The sequence below is a fragment of the Tachypleus tridentatus genome, unplaced genomic scaffold (assembly GCF_004210375.1).
Source record: "Tachypleus tridentatus isolate NWPU-2018 unplaced genomic scaffold, ASM421037v1 Hic_cluster_1, whole genome shotgun sequence".
Classification (NCBI taxonomy): Eukaryota; Metazoa; Arthropoda; class Merostomata; order Xiphosura; family Limulidae; genus Tachypleus; species Tachypleus tridentatus.
Window position 1 is genome coordinate 27,446,082 of NW_027467777.1, and position 20,112 is coordinate 27,466,193.

Here is a 20,112-nt window from a genome sequence, read left to right on the forward strand (position 1 = left end):
AATTCTATTTTTCCTCAGATGTTAATGTCCCACTTCAAGGTAGGTACATTGTTATGACATTACTGTTCCTAGTGCATATAATTTATGTTTTTTACACACAATGATGGAAGTCTGTCACTTATTTCAAGAAATATATATTGCATTTGCTAAGATATTTTGGCCAAAAATCTTGATGCTTGTTGCACATTCTTGAAGAACTTGGTGTTTATGTTTTATCAAAGATTTTAAGTTCAAGTATGCTCTGAAGTTGAACAAGTGAGTTGTCGAACTTTATAATGTCGTTGATGTTAAGTCTAATCTATTTTATAATAAAATATCAGTGAATTTTAACTTGTACCTAATCAGTATTGAAGTGGGCTGTTTTAATACCTGTTACCTTTTTTTGCAAATATCAAAGGACTTTATAAATTTTATGAAATGTGCAACTGTAATTAGGTTTGTTCAAATTGTACAATATAAAGTGGAAGTAACATTATTTTTTTATATTGCTGATATTAATAGAATAGACTTGGCATAAGTTTATCACAAAGTTATACCTGATGATTGAGTAAAATTAATTTACTTAGAATGTATTTAGAATTTCTGTTCTATTTTGAACTTGGCCATCTAATTCTTCTAATTGATTAAGTTAAATTGTGAGAAAAATATTGGTTGTAAGTCCATAAACATGGGCCTATGAGGGCTTCCTACTAATTTTTCTTTTAATTTCTTTCAGTCCATATGAGGAATAAAGTTTTTTTCTTTTTTCTGAAGTGTAAGAGGTATTATGAGACCATTAACCCTGTTGGGTCATTATGGTGCTGTGCTCTGCTACCAGTTAGTTATTTGGGCTTTAGGCCTGTTTACTGCTTGGGTCATTGAGGCCATTAACATGTTGAGACTGCTAACAGTTGCTGAGGTTATACATGGATGGAATAATGAAGTGTGCAGCACTTGATTGGTCAGTTATTGTATGGTTACTCATCTTAGAAGGAACACTGCTTTCCACCCAGAATCCTCTTGATTGGTAAGTTGTTGTGTGGCTACTCATCTTAGAAGGAACACTGCTTTTCACCCATAATCCTCTAGATTGGTCAGTCATTGTGTGGCTACTTATCTTCAGAAGGAACACTGCTTTCCTCCCATAATCCTCTAGAATGGTCAGTCATTCTGTGGCTACTCATCTTTGGAAGGAACACTGCTTCTCACCCATAATCCTCTAGATTGGTCAGTCATTGTGTGGCTACTCATCTTCAGAAGGAACACTGCTTCTCACCCATAATCCTCTAGATTGGTCATTTGCCTCTAACTTTCAGCCATCATTTTGTTTCTGTATAATATTTTTTTTATAATTATTTAATTCTCAAAGTTGGAAATAGGTGTGAAAGAACCTTACTTTATCATTTGTACTATTTTTATGATTTTAGTTAAAGATAAAAATACATTTACTGGCACAGTAAAATAAGTTGATAATGTTAGAAAGATGTTAAAATTAATCTTGCATGTAAAAATTGCAGATAATTATTAAACATCATTAAGTATAAGGATTACAGTTAATAAACAGAAGTGTTTATAATTTGTTGAAACATTTCTTTGAAATCAAAACATCATTGAATATTCAGAAACTGAGATCCACAAGTTATGTTAATGTTTTTAACATGTTTTAATGTTGAAGATACAATCTCAAACTAAAAGTTATTTTTCTTTTTGTTTAAAGAGCTAAAATTACTGAAAATGGGTATTGTTTTAACTGGCTTTAAATGTGTGGATATGAAATTACAGTAAAACAAATTTTAGAAAAATGTCTATTAAAATAATGACTTAATGACCTGATATCTTCTCTCTATATTGATCATTACTAGTTGTAAAATTAGTTTTATTTATTATGAATAATTTAATCTGTTTTTCATACTCTATAAAGAAGAACCTTGGTGGTCTAATTGCTGTTACTAGAGCTGTGAAAATAGTTTTTAATATTTAGATCATATGATGGTTTATTCTGTGAAACTGAAATTGTTGCTGACAAAGCAGAATTATCTTTGTTTCCTAGAAAAGATAAAAGATAGCTTAAATTTCAGTGGGAATTCACAGAAAGTAATATTATGTTTCAGTTGTTTGAGATATTGTGGTACAGGTTGGGATAACCAGTTTTAACAGGAGGAATACATTACATGCTTAGTTTCATGAAGTAAAACTTAAATTATTGTGTTTTGTCCTTGTTTGAGTTTTCCTAGGCTGGATAAACTGAATGACCTTCTCTACAAAATAATTAACATTGCAAGTAGCTAGCATGTAGTATCCACACATTGGACAGTGGAATAAACACTTATTTTAAATAAAGAATAGGAAATTGTGCTTCTGTTTTTGTTTCTTAACATAATAAACATTAAATATGCAATAAAAATAGATAAAGGTACCAATACTAAAAATAAAGACATACTGTTTTCAAGAATTCTATTGATATGAAATTAGATGGAGGGACCATCTCTCCATGACATTTCTCATGTCATTCATGTCATGCTGATTTGGTAGTTTCTTTTAGAAATTAAATATGAAATTAGATGGAGTCATCTCCACCCTATTATGAACTTCTTTGTATCATTGTGTATCAAGTTGGGTGCTGATTGATCAAGTGTAGAAGTGTAAGGAACAACTGTACACACAGTGATGTATATAGAAGATGGGGAGGGGTTTAATTCCCAACTCCCTTCATGATCTTCCTGTATCACTCTGTCAACTTTGGAACTGGTTGATCAAGAGATGCTAAAACATAAGCAGATGGCTGAAAGTTCAAACCAACAGACACAAACTGAGCTTAAGATATTGATGAAAACCATCATGATTTCTGATTACACTTATTTCACAGACATATTTTTATTGTGATATTTAGCTCTTAACACGTACTTGAAGTTTATTAAAGAAAGATAGAAATATGAGATGTATTTTGGATTAGAAAAGTGGGTCAACAAGCTCCAGAGGTATTGTTAGCTGTTGCTTTTATATTCATGTTTAATGTAAACATTGTGTAGCAACCACTGACATAGTTGATCAACAGAGTTTAGAAAAAGGAGGACACTTAGAGATCCAACAAAGAAAACTAATAATCACAAGTTCATAAAGCAGTGGAAACAGAGACATTAACTGACTTGGCATTGTTGTTACCAGTACCTCAAAGTTTAAAACTAATAATCACTAGTTCATAAAGCAGTGGAAACAGAGACATTAACTGACTTGGCATTGTTGTTACCAGTACCTCAAAGTTTAAAACTAATAATCACTAGTTCATAAAGCAGTGGAAACAGAGACATTAACTGACTTGGCATTGTTGTTACCAGTACCTCAAAGTTTAAAAGTGCTGTAACATTATGTGTGTGGAAACAGAGACATTAACTGACTTGGCATTGTTGTTACCAGTACCTCAAAGTTTAAAACTAATAATCACTAGTTCATAAAGCAGTGGAAACAGAGACATTAACTGACTTGGCATTGTTGTTACCAGTACCTCAAAGTTTAAAAGTGCTGTAACATTATGTGTGTGGAAACAGAGACATTAACTGACTTGGCATTGTTGTTACCAGTACCTCAAAGTTTAAAAGTGCTGTAACATTATGTGTGTGGAAACAGAGACATTAACTGACTTGGCATTGTTGTTACCAGTACCTCAAAGTTTAAAAGTGCTGTAACATTATGTACATCTTACGTGTTCATTTTATAACGGGAAAACCTTTCTGTTTCCAGTGTTGAAGACCTAGAAGTTTCTAACATAACAACAGCTGGTAATGGTGACAAAATCCAATATTTAGATACTCTGGATAGCAGTTCATGTACCAAAGATACCCTGATATTGTCTGAAAGAAGTGAAGAACCCATTACATTTGAAGGAGAATATGCTGATGATGTAAAGGTGATGAGAGAAATGGGTCTGCCACTGTCATTTGGTACCTCCAAGAAACTTCATTCTGAAAATGTAAGTTCATTAATTGGTTATATTGAATATAACTTGTTCATTAAACCTAAAACTGTTGACACAAAGATCCTTGAAATTAGATAGGCAAACAAATATGTTATTACCTTCAGTGATGATGAGAAACCCACTTGTTGAGAAATTTATATGCAAAAACGGCTCGTTTGGGCTGAGAAACACTTTACATAGAAGAGCGAGTTACACACAGTTACACAACCCCTTTCAAACATGTGGTCAGCTTCCGGTCAGTTACCTCTTTCTTTGTGAACCTGACGATGACCGAAGAAGGTCAAACGTTGTTCGCTCTTCTATGTAAAGTGTTTTCTCAGCCCAAATGAGCCGTTTTGCATATAAATGTTATTACCTTATTACGTTCAGGTGCATTTAATTAGTTAAAAAAGTGATGGTTATTATCTTATAAAACTGAGATACATGTAATTAGTTAAACAGGTGATTGGCCATATAGTTCCTCAAACAAATTAGGGATTGTTTTCTAAATTCACTTATTTGCTGACTTGTTAAGTGGATCAATAGAACTATTCAAACTCCATTCATAAGTATTCTTCCAGATCTCAAAAGACTAGAGATTATCTTTAACCTACATCAGCTTATTTAAAAATAAAGATTAAATTATTCCTAAAGGATTTAGTTCCATGGTGATATGCACATGTTCAGTTGAAAGTGCTAAAATGAAATCTCTATGAATGGTGGGTTAGGTCCACCTCCAAGGACAAGTGTCTTAACATCTATTGGTCCATCTTTTGTAGTTCTGCAAATGTTTTCCATTTCAATGAATATACTTACTTTTAGAAGACCTGATAAGGATAAGTGAATCAATGATTTGTATTAGTGTTCATGTAAAAGTCAACTTGTCATTCTATGTAATATTTTTAGTGACATGGTTAGCTACTCCATTCTACATACTAATAAAGGTCCATGTATTCACTGTTGTACTATCTGAAATACATGAGTGCGATGTTATGTAATTGTTTTCTGATATTTCTGTTATAATCAATGTTCCCTTTAAGTTTTTCAATCCATGGGTGGAATGGATATTTTCATGTGCACCCCCCACGATGTGGATTCCTGTACATGGTAAGGGGAACTCTTAGAGAAGGTTCTGTTCTTACAGTTTACCTCCTCTGGGATCTAAACATCCACCTGTGTGTTTGCCATGTGTGGTAACCCGTGAAGGGGAGGAGAGAATCTTGGTGGTTGAGGGGTCCAACTCCAACACACCACTTTGGCCTTGAATTCCTGCAAACAGGCAGTCTTAGGGTGGCCCCCCCAGGATCAGTTGGCTAGTCCATTTGGGCAAGGGTCAACTGAGTACCAGCATAGGACGTCCACAACGTGTGTTGTGGACATTGTGTCTGACAGTAGTGTTCAGGTATAGTGCTCACGAAACCCTGACGTCGCTGCAGTACCCTTCAGCCACTGTAGTGCATCCCCTTGTAGAGCTTCATGGTGGGTGGGGTCAGTGGGCACCAAAAAATTTTCTATTTATTATGGATACTCCTAAAACGAAAAAGTAACACAACTTGAAACCATCGAGAAAAACCCGACTTCTGGAAAACGACCACGCATCGATAAATCTGTACAGCCTAACTCACCACTTGAATCTGTCTCACAATTCCTAATTTTGCATTCCTTAAGTGACAAACCTCTAGGGCAGATATCCCTATTTTTTATTCAGAAGGGCTTAGAAGGGCTTGCTGACTCCCCTAAATCGGTAAAAAAGCTACGTTCGGGAGACATTTTAGTGGAAACATCTTCATCACAGCATTCCAAACTCCTCCTGACATCAAAGGCCTTGGAGAACATATCCATTGAAGTTACTCCTCATTCCACTTTGAATACTTTCAGAGGAGTCATAGTTGAAAGAGATTTAAAGACTGTCCCCGAATCGGAGATCCTCGCAGGCCTCACCAGCTAAGGTGTCACAGCAGTATGCTGAATCTTCACTCGAAAAGATGGAATTCTGGAACCAACAGATGTTCTAATACTAACATTTACAGTACCACGTTCCCACCACAATAAAAGCAGGATATCTGAATTGTGAGGTATGACCTTATATTCCAAATCCTGTACGATGTTTCCATTGTTAGTGTTTTGGTTATTCAAAACAACCTTGCCGTGGTTCCTTGACCTGTGCCCGTTGTGGTGGTTAAGACCATAATGCCACTGAATGCCAACTCAAACCACATTGTATAAACTGTAATGGTACACATCCTTCTTATTTTACCTCTTGCCCTAAATGGGTAGAAGAAAAAGAAGTACAGTGTCTCAAGACAGTTAACAATCTCAAGACAGTTAACAATCTCAAGACAGTTAACAATCTCAAGACAGTTAACAATCTCACTTACACAGAGGCTTGAATATTATTATTACCTATTCTGACCAGAACTTATGCTGCTATAACCAGTTCTACTACTACAATAGGAGTCCAAACAGACCTTACCCTATCCCCTACACAATCTTCACCAGCAAATCTTAATGAAACACTTCCCAAAATCAACACAGTTCATGAATCAGTGTCTCCTTCCATCTCTGTCCTGACCACACCTTCCAGTCATTGCCGAACTTCACTTTCTTCAAGTCAAGATGTTTCCATGGGGTGCCTCTCTCTTGATATCCCAAAAATTAAACAAACAACTCGTTCGTGCCCTCAATCATTAGTAATGCGTGTACCGATAAATTCAAACCCGCCATTCGAGCTAGAGCAGGATCCATAGAGGCGATAGACCCACATCCAATAAAGAAAAAAACAAGGTCGTAAGCAGAAGAACTCTCTACCATCTTCACCTCTGAAATAATTACACATGGCCACACTAATCCAATGGAACTGTCAAGGTCTCCAATCAAATGTGACTGACATCAAAGATCTGATTGACTTTTATCATCCCATATGTCTTTCTTTGCAGGAAACATTTCTACAGCTTACAAATATAGTTACTATCTGCCACTATGTATTATACTGGAATGACAGGCTATGTGTAGGATGGGGACATGGGGGAGTTGCATTGCTGATTGATCAGCATGTGCTCACCCAGTCCCTGTCATTGACCACACCCTTGGAGGCAGTAGCCATTCGTGTCTCCTTGGGTTGTACCATCACTATTTGCTCTCTATATCTTACACCTGAAATGCATTATAATCAATCAGACTTCGATACCCTCATTGAACAACTGCCTACCCCCTTTTTAATCTTGGGAGATTTCAATGGGCATAATCCCCTCTGGGGTGGCTCCCACATTGATATGAGAGGGTGTGCCATAGAGCATATGCTCCTGAACCACAACCTGGCTCTATTCAATAGTGGCTCTTACACACATTTTTATGCACCTTGTTAGTCATTTACATCTATAGATCTTTTTGTCAGTTCCCCTTCGCTACTCACTCACTTTTCCTGGGAGATTGACATCAATCCACAAGATAGTGATCATTTTCCTATCATCTTACGAGAGATTAGCCGTGATCAGTACCACCCGACCCATGTATCTCGGTGGAAGTTGGTCCAGGCCAACTGGCCTTCTTTCACTACTCTCTCGGAACTTGATCCTGCCATCTTATGTAAATCATTCATAAATAATTGTATAGCAGCAGTAACCAACAGTATTATACAAGCTGCTACTCGATGCATCTCTAAAACCTCGACATGTTCCCTACGGCATCCCCATCTGCCTGTTCTATAACACGGAAAACTCAGAAGCGTGCTTGGGATAAATTTCGAAGATACCCCACGCTCTCAAACTGCATCGTATTTCAGCAAGCCTATGCACACGCCCGGCAAGTTAAGCATCAAAGCCAGAAGGAATCTTGGATTAAATACACCAGCATTTCTTCAACCACCAGCACAAAAGTTGTATGGGATAAGATCCAGAGGGTGAGTGGAAGATACACTTCTGCCCTCCTCTCTCGTGTATCTAGTTTATCCCCTTCCTTTTTAGCCATTAAAACACAGGCAGAGCATCTGCCTCTTTCCTTTTCAACTGCCCATTCCTATGACTACAATCGCCCTCTTACACTGATGGAACTCAAACTTGCTATTCATCAGTCTGACAATACGTCAGTCAGGCCTGATGATATACATTATGAAATATTACTCCACCTTTCCCAGAACTATCTCACTATTCTCCTAGCTCTCTTTAATCGGATATGGCAGGAAAATGTCTATCCAGATGTTTGGTTATCATACTCCCTATTCTGAAACCTGGGAAGGATCCAATGATTCCCTTGAATTACCGTCCCATTACTTTGACAAGTTGTCTCAGTAAGATCTTAGAGAGGTTAATCAATGCCTGCCTTTCTTGAATCAAACAACCTCCTCTCATCTACTCAGTGTGGGTTCAGAAGACAATGCTCTTGAATCAAACAACCTCCTCTCATTTACTCAGTGTGGGTTCAGAAGACAATGCTCTTGAATTAAACAACCTCCTCTTATCTACTCAGTGTGGGTTCAGAAGACAATGCTCTTGAATTAAACAACCTCCTCTCATCTACTCAGTGTGGGTTCAGAAGACAATGCTCTTGAATTAAACAACCTCCTCTCATCTACTCAGTGTGGGTTCAGAAGACAATGCTTTTGAATTAAACAACCTCCTCTCATCTACTCTGTGGGTTCAGAAGACAATGCTCTTGAATTAAACAACCTCCTCTCATCTACTCAGTGTGGGTTCAGAAGACAATGCTCTTGAATTAAACAACCTCCTCTCATCTACTCAGTGTGGGTTCAGAAGACAATGCTCTTGAATTAAACAACCTCCTCTCATCTACTCAGTGTGGGTTCAGAAGACAATGCTCTTGAATTAAACAACCTCTCATCTACTCAGTGTGGGTTCAGAAGACAATGCTCTTGAATTAAACAACCTCCTCTCATCTACTCAGTGTGGGTTCAGTAGACAATGCTCTTGAATTAAACAACCTCCTCTCATCTACTCAGTGTGGGTTCAGAAGACAATGCTCTTGAATCAAACAACCTCCTCTCATCTACTCAGTGTGGGTTCAGAAGACAATGCTCTTGAATCAAACAACCTCCTCTCATCTGCTCAGTGTAGGTTCAGAAGACAACACTCTATGATAGACCACTTAATTCGCCTTGAAACATCAATCAGAGAAGCCTTTTTAAGGTGACAACATCTTGTTACTGGTTTTTTTATTTACAAAAAACTTACGATACAACATGGAGGTATGGCATCTTAAGGGACCTTTACTCGTATGGATTGCATGGAAACTAACCCTTTTTTATCCAGCAATTCTTAATGAAGTGCCATTTCCAAGTCCAAGGGTGTATTCTGAGTGTTACACTTTTCATTATAAAGATTAATGCCATCAGTAAATAGCTCCCACTACTGTTGCAAATGGTCTTTTTGTTGATGACTTTCACATCTCATGTCAGTCATCAAACATGAGGTTTATTGAATGGCAGCTACAAACTACAATCAATGAGATACTGAAGTTTACCACGGCAAATGGTTTTAAACTTTCACTTTCTAAAACCATTTGTATACATTTCTGCCACAAACGGAGAATCCACCCAGATCCAGAACTCTGTCTTGATGATGATGTACTTCTTGTTATCCCTGAGGCAAAGTTCTTAGGTCTTACATTTGATTGTAAATTAAATTTTATATTGCATATCAAGCAACTCCGTATCAAATGTGTTAAAGTATTGAACATTCCACCGTGTCCTCTCTTCTACTTCTTGGGGAGCAGATCGATACTCCATGCTCAAAATTAATCGTGCCCTTGTCAGATCTAAACTTGACTATGGGTCTGTGGTCTATGGTTCTTTAAGAACCTCAGCACTGAAAATGTTGGATCCTGTCCATCATCAGGAGCTTTGGCTTTGCATTGGAGCTTTTTGTACTTTTTCCGTGCAAAGTCTGTATGTGGAATCTCATGAACCTCCTCTATATATTTGCTGTTTGCAACTGTCTATAATGTATGCTTCCAAACTTTGATCCTTACCACAGCATCCTACCTGGAGTTGTGTTTTCCAACCACAATGGACCACACTTTTTAACAACAGAAAATCTGCCATTGTTCCTTTTAGTCTCTGTATCCAGGCACAATTAGAAGATTTGGATTTATCTTTGAATAACATTGCAGTTTCTTCAAATCAGCCTATTCCACTATGGCAAATTACTGTCCCCAATTGTAACCTATCTTTGAGTCATCTGAGGAAAGCAGATACACCCGATTGGAAATATCGCTCTTTCTTTGCTGAGCATCTTTCATATGATCCATCCATTCCTATATATATATATACAGATGGTTCCAAATAGGGTGACTCAGTGGGCTCTGCCATGGTATGTGACAGTTCAGTTGTGACACACAGACTCCCCCCTACAGTTTCTGTTTTCACTGCCAAATTTTATGCCATCTCTTTTGCCCTAAATCATATTGAAATAATGTAATATACAAATTGTACAATATATACAGACTCACTCAGCTGTCTATTGGCCCTGGAATCATTCCATGATAGTCATCACCCTATTCTCATCAATATCGAAAACAAACTGGCCCATCTTTCTCTCTCATCTATGTCCATCCAATTCTTTTGCACACCAGGTCATGTTGGTGTTTGTGGAAATAAGCTGGTCGACAGAGCAGCAAAGTCTGTCTGTTCTGGATCTATCATCCCAGTACCCATTCCATACATGGACTATGGTACAGTTATCAAATCCAGATTGTACACCAGATGGCAGGCAACCTGAAATGAGCAACACAATAACAAGCTTTTTCAAATCAAATCTTCTCTGGGTCTTTGGTCCTCTTGCTTCTGTAAAGATCAAAGAGAAGAGATCGTTTTGGCTACGCATTGGTCACAGTTTTTTAACCCACCACTTCCTTTTATCTGGAACTGCTGCACCAATGTGTGGTCTATGTGGCACTCAGATCACAATCATCCACATTTTGTTATCATGCCATCTTTACAACCTAGAATGATGACACCATTTTAAAGATATTTGTAATGCAGGTTTGCCCTTGACTTTGGCTCATGTTATAGGTGATACTGCTCATATCACTCATGTTTTTACATTTTTAAGAGCCATTGGTCTTTTACACTTAATTTAAGGTTTTTTATTGGACTACATAGTGTTTTAGCATGATTTATTTTACACATTTCAATTTTTATTTTGACTTGAACACAGGACTAGAAAGGACAACTTCAGGTGACTGACTGCAAATTCAATCTTCATGCTTCAGTCTTCCTGGCAAGTCTTAATTTTACACATTTTAGTTTTTATTTTTATTTTGAACTGAACCCAGGACTGGAAAGGCCAACTTCAGGTGACTGTCAGCAAGTGTGTACTTCTTGCTTCCGTCTTCCTGGCAGTTCCTAATTTTACATATTTTACTTTTTACCTTAAGTGCCCTATATCTATACTGTACTACATCTTGTCTGGCACAGATAGCCTTGTAGCTTTGTGCCAATAAACATTGAATACCTACCTACCTATTGTGTGCACCAATATCAAGGTAATGAGCAGATGTGACCTAACATTTTTTTTTGGCCATCAACCTCATTGGATTATTAGGCTACCATTTAATTATTTGGGCTTTAGGTCTGCTGAATACCAGTGTTAATAAGGCAGTCAACATGTTGAGACTCCTCAACTTTACTGAGAATGTACATGGCTGCAATAATGAAGTGTGCAGCACTCGGCTAATGAAGTGTGCAGCTCTTGACTAATTAGTTGGTGTGTGACCTTGCAACTTAGAGGGAATGTTGTTTATAACACACACATCTCAGACTATATTTAAATTTGGAAATTAATACTGTTTTATTAAACAAAATGTATTTGTGATATTATTATAAATTTCAAATGATTTAGATTTAGTCATCAGTTATTCATATTAGTCAGTATATGATATATATTTGTTTTTAATAATAAATTCTAATTTACATGGTGAATTAGTTTCTGTGCTGTGAGAGTTGCTATCAGTAATAAAGCATTATTTTTACCTCAGGTATTTATAAATAAAAATCTAATCACAGAATTGTTGTATAAACAAAGTTAATCACAGCAACTGAACTTATGTGGTAGGTTAATAAGTAATTTGAAGTACAAGTATACCAGAAATCAAAATCATTATTTTATATTCAAGTGTTTAATTATTTGTCTTCCAACTTTGCGGTAGATATTTTAATGTCTAGACTTTCAGTTACAAAAGAAATCAGTTACATTTTTTTAATATTTTCTGGCAGTATGGTATAAAGAAAAGGCAAAGATATGGAAAAAGAAAAAAAACACAAACTGCTAAAGGAAGAGAAGATGAGATAGAAGCTCTTCTGGATGAAGATGAAGAAGAACAACACATGTTTAATATTAATGAAGCTTACTCCTGTGTATCTGATGAAGATGGTACAGAGTTTGAGTATTCTCAAGATGAACACAAGGCATGGGAACTGTACTGGTCTGAGTATGGAGAATTAATTTTATGGCAAACATGGCTGGAAAAATATAAAGATTATTTAAGTCCAGAGTATAATGGTCAACAACATGATTGTAATAAAAATCACACAGTTATTAGTTCAGATAAAAAGCAAGTTGATTGTTTTGTAGATGAAACCTATTCTCAGGAGAGATATGTTGAAAATGCTCAGTGTAAAACCAACTTGAAGCAAGTATCCTATTATGAAATTCAAAACTGTGTTAATTCTATGACTAATGATTGTTCTAGGTGTGAGACCCAAGAAAATCAAGCAGGCATCGGTTGTGACATTACTGGTTCACAAATTTCTGAGCCAAATACTTGTACTAAAGAGACATTAAACAACTTATCTGCATGTATTGGTACAGGTATGTGCAACAGTGATCAACTCGCGAATGAAGATATTACACCATCAGATACAGCTATTAAAATTTGTCACTGTAAGTGTACCTTGAGCAGCCAAGAATGTTGTTCCAGTATTAGTGGTAAAGAATGTAACAAAAATAATTGTGTATTGAATCTTGAAAATTTGGAAGACTGTAGTGTGTTTGTGAGTTTTCAAGAAACTGAACACTTAGATTGTGTTGACAATCACAGTTCATGGGAAGCTTTATGGGAAGCTCATTATAAAGAACTGTACCAACTTACTTATTTCCAGTTTCATGAAAATTACTGGAAAGAAAAACAGTTAAATACAGATAATTTAGTTTTGGAAGTTGTGCCTCCAAACACTTCTCCTCAAATTCAGTGTTCTCTAGAATGTGATGAAGGCTTCAGGACGTGCTGTGCTGGTGTAGAAGGAGAAATGTATCGAGAATTTACCATGATTCATTCTGATAATGTCATTAAGAAAAACAGTTGTGCTAAGGAAGGTACTGTAGAGAAGACTGCTGTAGACAACACTGACCAGAAGAATAATGAGGACTGTTCTAAACAGATTATTGTAAACAACACTGATCAGAAGAACAATGAAGACTGTTCTAAACAGATTATTGTAAACAACACTGACCAGAAGAATAATGAGGACTGTTCTAAACAGATTATTGTGAGCAACACTGACCAGAAGAATAATGAGGACTGTTCTAAACAGATTATTGTGAACAACACTGACCAGAAGAATAATGAGGACTGCTCTAAACAGATTATTGTGAGCAACACTGACCAGAAGAATAATGAGGACTGTTCTAAACAGATTATTGTGAGCAACACTGACCAGAAGAATAATGAGGACTGTTCTAAACAGATTATTGTGAGCAACACTGACCAGAAGAACAATGAGGACTGTTCTAAACAGATTATTGTGAGCAACACTGACCAGAAGAACAATGAGGACTGTTCTAAACAGATTATTGTGAACAACACTGACCAGAAGAACAATGAGGACTGTTCTAAACAGATTATTGTGAACAACACTGACCAGAAGAACAATGAGGACTGTTCTAAACAGATTATTGTGAACAACACTGACCAGAAGAACAATGAGGACTGCTCTAAACAGATTATTGTGGACAACATTAATCAGAAGAATCATGAAGACTGCTCTAAACAGGTTACTGTAGACAGTACTAACCAGAAGAATAATGAGGACTGTTCTAAACAGATCATTGTGAACAACTCTGACCAGAAGAACAATGAGAACTGTTCTAAACAGATCATTGTGAACAACTCTGACCAAAAGAACAATGAGGACTGTTCTAAACAGATTATTGTGAACAACACTGACCAGAAGAACAATGAGGACTGCTCTAAACAGGTTATTGTAGACAGTAATAACCACAAGAATAATGAGGACCTTAAAAAACTGTCAGGTATTTGTAAACAGAATAATATTAAAAATTACTGTAGTTTATATGAAGACAGTGATTTTAAAGTTTGTACTTGTGAATCGAGCAAAGGCTACGCAGTTGAGGTACATGAAGGAGAATCAGACACTGAAACTAAAACAAATTCCTCTAAAAGTATAGGTACTGAAGAAGGTCAGGTTCAAAGAAAAGATCCTGAAAGCTGTGGACAAGAACAAAGGGTAATAAGTAACAGTGATGAAGATGGAGATGAACCTCCTGATGAACGACCCATAAAGTTAAAGAGAAGGTAAGATGATCAGATATCATGTCAAACAGTATTTTGAATGTGTAATGTATTGGATTAAGAGAAGGTAAGATGATCAGTTATCATGTCAAACAGTAATCTTGAATGTGTAATGTACTAGATTAAAGAAAAGGTGAGATGATCAGTTATCATGTCAAACAGTAATCTTGAATTGTGTAGTGTACTAGATTAATGAGAAGGTGAGATGATCAGTTATCATGTCAAACAGTAATCTTGAATTGTGTAGTGTACTAGATTAATGAGAAGGTAAGATGATCAGTTATCATGTCAAACAGTAATCTTGAATGTGTAATATACTAGATTAAAGAGAAGGTGAGATGATCAGTTATCATGTCAAACAGTAATCTTGAATGTGTAATGTACTAGATTAAAGAGAAGGTGAGATGATCAGTTATCATGTCAAACAGTAATCTTGAATGTGTAATGTACTAGATTAAAGAGAAGGTGAGATGATCAGTTATCATGTCAAACAGTAATCTTGAATTGTGTAGTGTACTAGATTAATGAGAAGGTGAGATGATCAGTTATCATGTCAAACAGTAATCTTGAATTATGTAGTGTACTAGATTAATGAGAAGGTGAGATGATCAGTTATCATGTCAAACAGTAATCTTGAATTGTGTAGTGTACTAGATTAATGAGAAGGTGAGATGATCAGTTATCATGTCAAACAGTAATTTTGAATGTGTAGTGTACTAGATTAATGAGAAGGTGAGATGATCAGTTATCATGTCAAACAGTAATCTTGAATTGTGTAGTGTACTAGATTAATGAGAAGGTGAGATGATCAGTTATCATGTCAAACAGTAATCTTGAATTGTGTAGTGTACTAGATTAATGAGAAGGTGAGATGATCAGTTATCATGTCAAACAGTAATCTTCAATGTGTAATGTACTAGATTAATGAGAAGGTGAGATGATCAGATATCATGTCAAACAGTAATCTTGAATGTGTAGTGTACTAGATTAAAGAGAAGGTGAGATGATCAGTTATCATGTCAAACAGTAATCTTCAATGTGTAATGTACTAGATTAATGAGAAGGTGAGATGATCAGATATCATGTCAAACAGTAATCTTGAATGTGTAGTGTACTAGATTAAAGAGAAGGTGAGATGATCAGATATCATGTCAAACAGTAATCTTGAATGTGTAGTGTACTAGATTAAAGAGAAGGTGAGATGATCAGTTATCATGTCAAACAGTAATCTTCAATGTGTAATGTACTAGATTAATGAGAAGGTGAGATGATCAGATATCATGTCAAACAGTAATCTTGAATGTGTAGTGTACTAGATTAAAGAGAAGGTGAGATGATCAGTTATCATGTCAAACAGTAATCTTGAATGTGTAATGTACTAGATTAAAGAAAAGGTGAGATGATCAGTTATCATGTCAAACAGTAATCTTGAATGTGTAATGTACTAGATTAAAGAGAAGGTGAGATGATCAGTTATCATGTCAAACAGTAATCTTGAATGTGTAATGTACTAGATTAAAGAGAAGGTGAGATGATCAGTTATCATGTCAAACAGTAATCTTGAATGTGTAATGTACTAGATTAAAGAGAAGGTGAGATGATCAGTTATCATGTCAAACAGTAATCTTGAATTGTGTAGTGTACTAGATTAATGAGAAGGTGAGATGATCAGTTATCATGTCAAACAGTAATCTTGAATTATGTAGTGTACTAGATTAATGAGAAGGTGAGATGATCAGTTATCATGTCAAACAGTAATCTTGAATTGTGTAGTGTACTAGATTAATGAGAAGGTGAGATGATCAGTTATCATGTCAAACAGTAATTTTGAATGTGTAGTGTACTAGATTAATGAGAAGGTGAGATGATCAGTTATCATGTCAAACAGTAATCTTGAATGTGTAGTGTACTAGATTAATGAGAAGGTGAGATGATCAGTTATCATGTCAAACAGTAATCTTGAATTGTGTAGTGTACTAGATTAATGAGAAGGTGAGATGATCAGTTATCATGTCAAACAGTAATCTTGAATTGTGTAGTGTACTAGATTAATGAGAAGGTGAGATGATCAGTTATCATGTCAAACAGTAATCTTCAATGTGTAGTGTACTAGATTAAAGAGAAGGTGAGATGATCAGTTATCATGTCAAACAGTAATCTTGAATGTGTAGTGTACTAGATTAATGAGAAGGTGAGATGATCAGTTATCATGTCAAACAGTAATCTTGAATGTGTAGTGTACTAGATTAATGAGAAGGTGAGATGATCAGTTATCATGTCAAACAGTAATCTTGAATTGTGTAGTGTACTAGATTAATGAGAAGGTGAGATGATCAGTTATCATGTCAAACAGTAATCTTGAATTGTGTAGTGTACTAGATTAATGAGAAGGTGAGATGATCAGTTATCATGTCAAACAGTAATTTTGAATGTGTAGTGTACTAGATTAATGAGAAGGTGAGATGATCAGTTATCATGTCAAACAGTAATCTTGAATTGTGTAGTGTACTAGATTAATGAGAAGGTGAGATGATCAGTTATCATGTCAAACAGTAATCTTGAATTGTGTAGTGTACTAGATTAATGAGAAGGTGAGATGATCAGTTATCATGTCAAACAGTAATCTTCAATGTGTAATGTACTAGATTAATGAGAAGGTGAGATGATCAGATATCATGTCAAACAGTAATCTTGAATGTGTAGTGTACTAGATTAAAGAGAAGGTGAGATGATCAGTTATCATGTCAAACAGTAATCTTCAATGTGTAATGTACTAGATTAATGAGAAGGTGAGATGATCAGATATCATGTCAAACAGTAATCTTGAATGTGTAGTGTACTAGATTAAAGAGAAGGTGAGATGATCAGTTATCATGTCAAACAGTAATCTTCAATGTGTAATGTACTAGATTAATGAGAAGGTGAGATGATCAGATATCATGTCAAACAGTAATCTTGAATGTGTAGTGTACTAGATTAAAGAGAAGGTGAGATGATCAGTTATCATGTCAAACAGTAATCTTGAATGTGTAATGTACTAGATTAAAGAAAAGGTGAGATGATCAGTTATCATGTCAAACAGTAATCTTGAATGTGTAATGTACTAGATTAAAGAGAAGGTGAGATGATCAGTTATCATGTCAAACAGTAATCTTGAATGTGTAATGTACTAGATTAAAGAGAAGGTGAGATGATCAGTTATCATGTCAAACAGTAATCTTGAATGTGTAATGTACTAGATTAAAGAGAAGGTGAGATGATCAGTTATCATGTCAAACAGTAATCTTGAATTGTGTAGTGTACTAGATTAATGAGAAGGTGAGATGATCAGTTATCATGTCAAACAGTAATCTTGAATTATGTAGTGTACTAGATTAATGAGAAGGTGAGATGATCAGTTATCATGTCAAACAGTAATCTTGAATTGTGTAGTGTACTAGATTAATGAGAAGGTGAGATGATCAGTTATCATGTCAAACAGTAATTTTGAATGTGTAGTGTACTAGATTAATGAGAAGGTGAGATGATCAGTTATCATGTCAAACAGTAATCTTGAATGTGTAGTGTACTAGATTAATGAGAAGGTGAGATGATCAGTTATCATGTCAAACAGTAATCTTGAATTGTGTAGTGTACTAGATTAATGAGAAGGTGAGATGATCAGTTATCATGTCAAACAGTAATCTTGAATTGTGTAGTGTACTAGATTAATGAGAAGGTGAGATGATCAGTTATCATGTCAAACAGTAATCTTGAATTGTGTAGTGTACTAGATTAATGAGAAGGTGAGATGATCAGTTATCATGTCAAACAGTAATCTTCAATGTGTAGTGTACTAGATTAAAGAGAAGGTGAGATGATCAGTTATCATGTCAAACAGTAATCTTGAATGTGTAGTGTACTAGATTAATGAGAAGGTGAGATGATCAGTTATCATGTCAAACAGTAATCTTGAATGTGTAGTGTACTAGATTAATGAGAAGGTGAGATGATCAGTTATCATGTCAAACAGTAATCTTGAATTGTGTAGTGTACTAGATTAATGAGAAGGTGAGATGATCAGTTATCATGTCAAACAGTAATTTTGAATGTGTAGTGTACTAGATTAATGAGAAGGTGAGATGATCAGTTATCATGTCAAACAGTAATCTTGAATTGTGTAGTGTACTAGATTAATGAGAAGGTGAGATGATCAGTTATCATGTCAAACAGTAATCTTGAATTGTGTAGTGTACTAGATTAATGAGAAGGTGAGATGATCAGTTATCATGTCAAACAGTAATCTTCAATGTGTAATGTACTAGATTAATGAGAAGGTGAGATGATCAGATATCATGTCAAACAGTAATCTTGAATGTGTAGTGTACTAGATTAAAGAGAAGGTGAGATGATCAGTTATCATGTCAAACAGTAATCTTGAATGTGTAGTGTACTAGATTAAAGAGAAGGTGAGATGATCAGTTATCATGTCAAACAGTAATCTTGAATGTGTAATGTACTAGATTAAAGAGAAGGTGAGATGATCAGTTATCATGTCAAACAGTAATCTTGAATGTGTAATGTACTAGATTAAAGAGAAGGTGAGATGATCAGTTATCATGTCAAACAGTAATCTTGAATTGTGTAGTGTACTAGATTAATGAGAAGGTGAGATGATCAGTTATCATGTCAAACAGTAATCTTGAATTATGTAGTGTACTAGATTAATGAGAAGGTGAGATGATCAGTTATCATGTCAAACAGTAATCTTGAATTGTGTAGTGTACTAGATTAATGAGAAGGTGAGATGATCAGTTATCATGTCAAACAGTAATTTTGAATGTGTAGTGTACTAGATTAATGAGAAGGTGAGATGATCAGTTATCATGTCAAACAGTAATCTTGAATTGTGTAGTGTACTAGATTAATGAGAAGGTGAGATGATCAGTTATCATGTCAAACAGTAATCTTGAATTGTGTAGTGTACTAGATTAATGAGAAGGTGAGATGATCAGTTATCATGTCAAACAGTAATCTTCAATGTGTAGTGTACTAGATTAAAGAGAAGGTGAGATGATCAGTTATCATGTCAAACAGTAATCTTGAATGTGTAGTGTACTAGATTAATGAGAAGGTGAGATGATCAGTTATCATGTCAAACAGTAATCTTGAATGTGTAGTGTACTAGATTAATGAGAAGGTGAGATGATCAGTTATCATGTCAAACAGTAATCTTGAATTGTGTAGTGTACTAGATTAATGAGAAGGTGAGATGATCAGTTATCATGTCAAACAGTAATCTTGAATTGTGTAGTGTACTAGATTAATGAGAAGGTGAGATGATCAGTTATCATGTCAAACAGTAATTTTGAATGTGTAGTGTACTAGATTAATGAGAAGGTGAGATGATCAGTTATCATGTCAAACAGTAATCTTGAATTGTGTAGTGTACTAGATTAATGAGAAGGTGAGATGATCAGTTATCATGTCAAACAGTAATCTTGAATTGTGTAGTGTACTAGATTAATGAGAAGGTGAGATGATCAGTTATCATGTCAAACAGTAATCTTCAATGTGTAATGTACTAGATTAATGAGAAGGTGAGATGATCAGATATCATGTCAAACAGTAATCTTGAATGTGTAGTGTACTAGATTAAA

The 20,112-nt window shown here is 35.4% G+C and overlaps 1 protein-coding gene across 2 annotated transcripts in view; it reads left to right on the plus strand.

Moving 5' to 3' along the window:
• Positions 1-20,112, plus strand: part of Tgs1 (Trimethylguanosine synthase 1) — a 31,939-nt gene that overhangs the window by 533 nt on the left and 11,294 nt on the right. The window contains exons 2-4 of one of the 2 annotated variants that reach the window (XM_076485414.1): positions 3,718-3,946; positions 12,159-14,193; positions 14,350-14,476. In XM_076485414.1, the coding sequence (XP_076341529.1) occupies positions 3,718-3,946; positions 12,159-14,193; positions 14,350-14,476 (2,391 nt within the window). Of the gene's footprint in view, positions 1-3,717; positions 3,947-12,158; positions 14,477-20,112 lie in introns of both variants that reach the window. The other variant, XM_076485413.1, reaches the window with a different exon arrangement.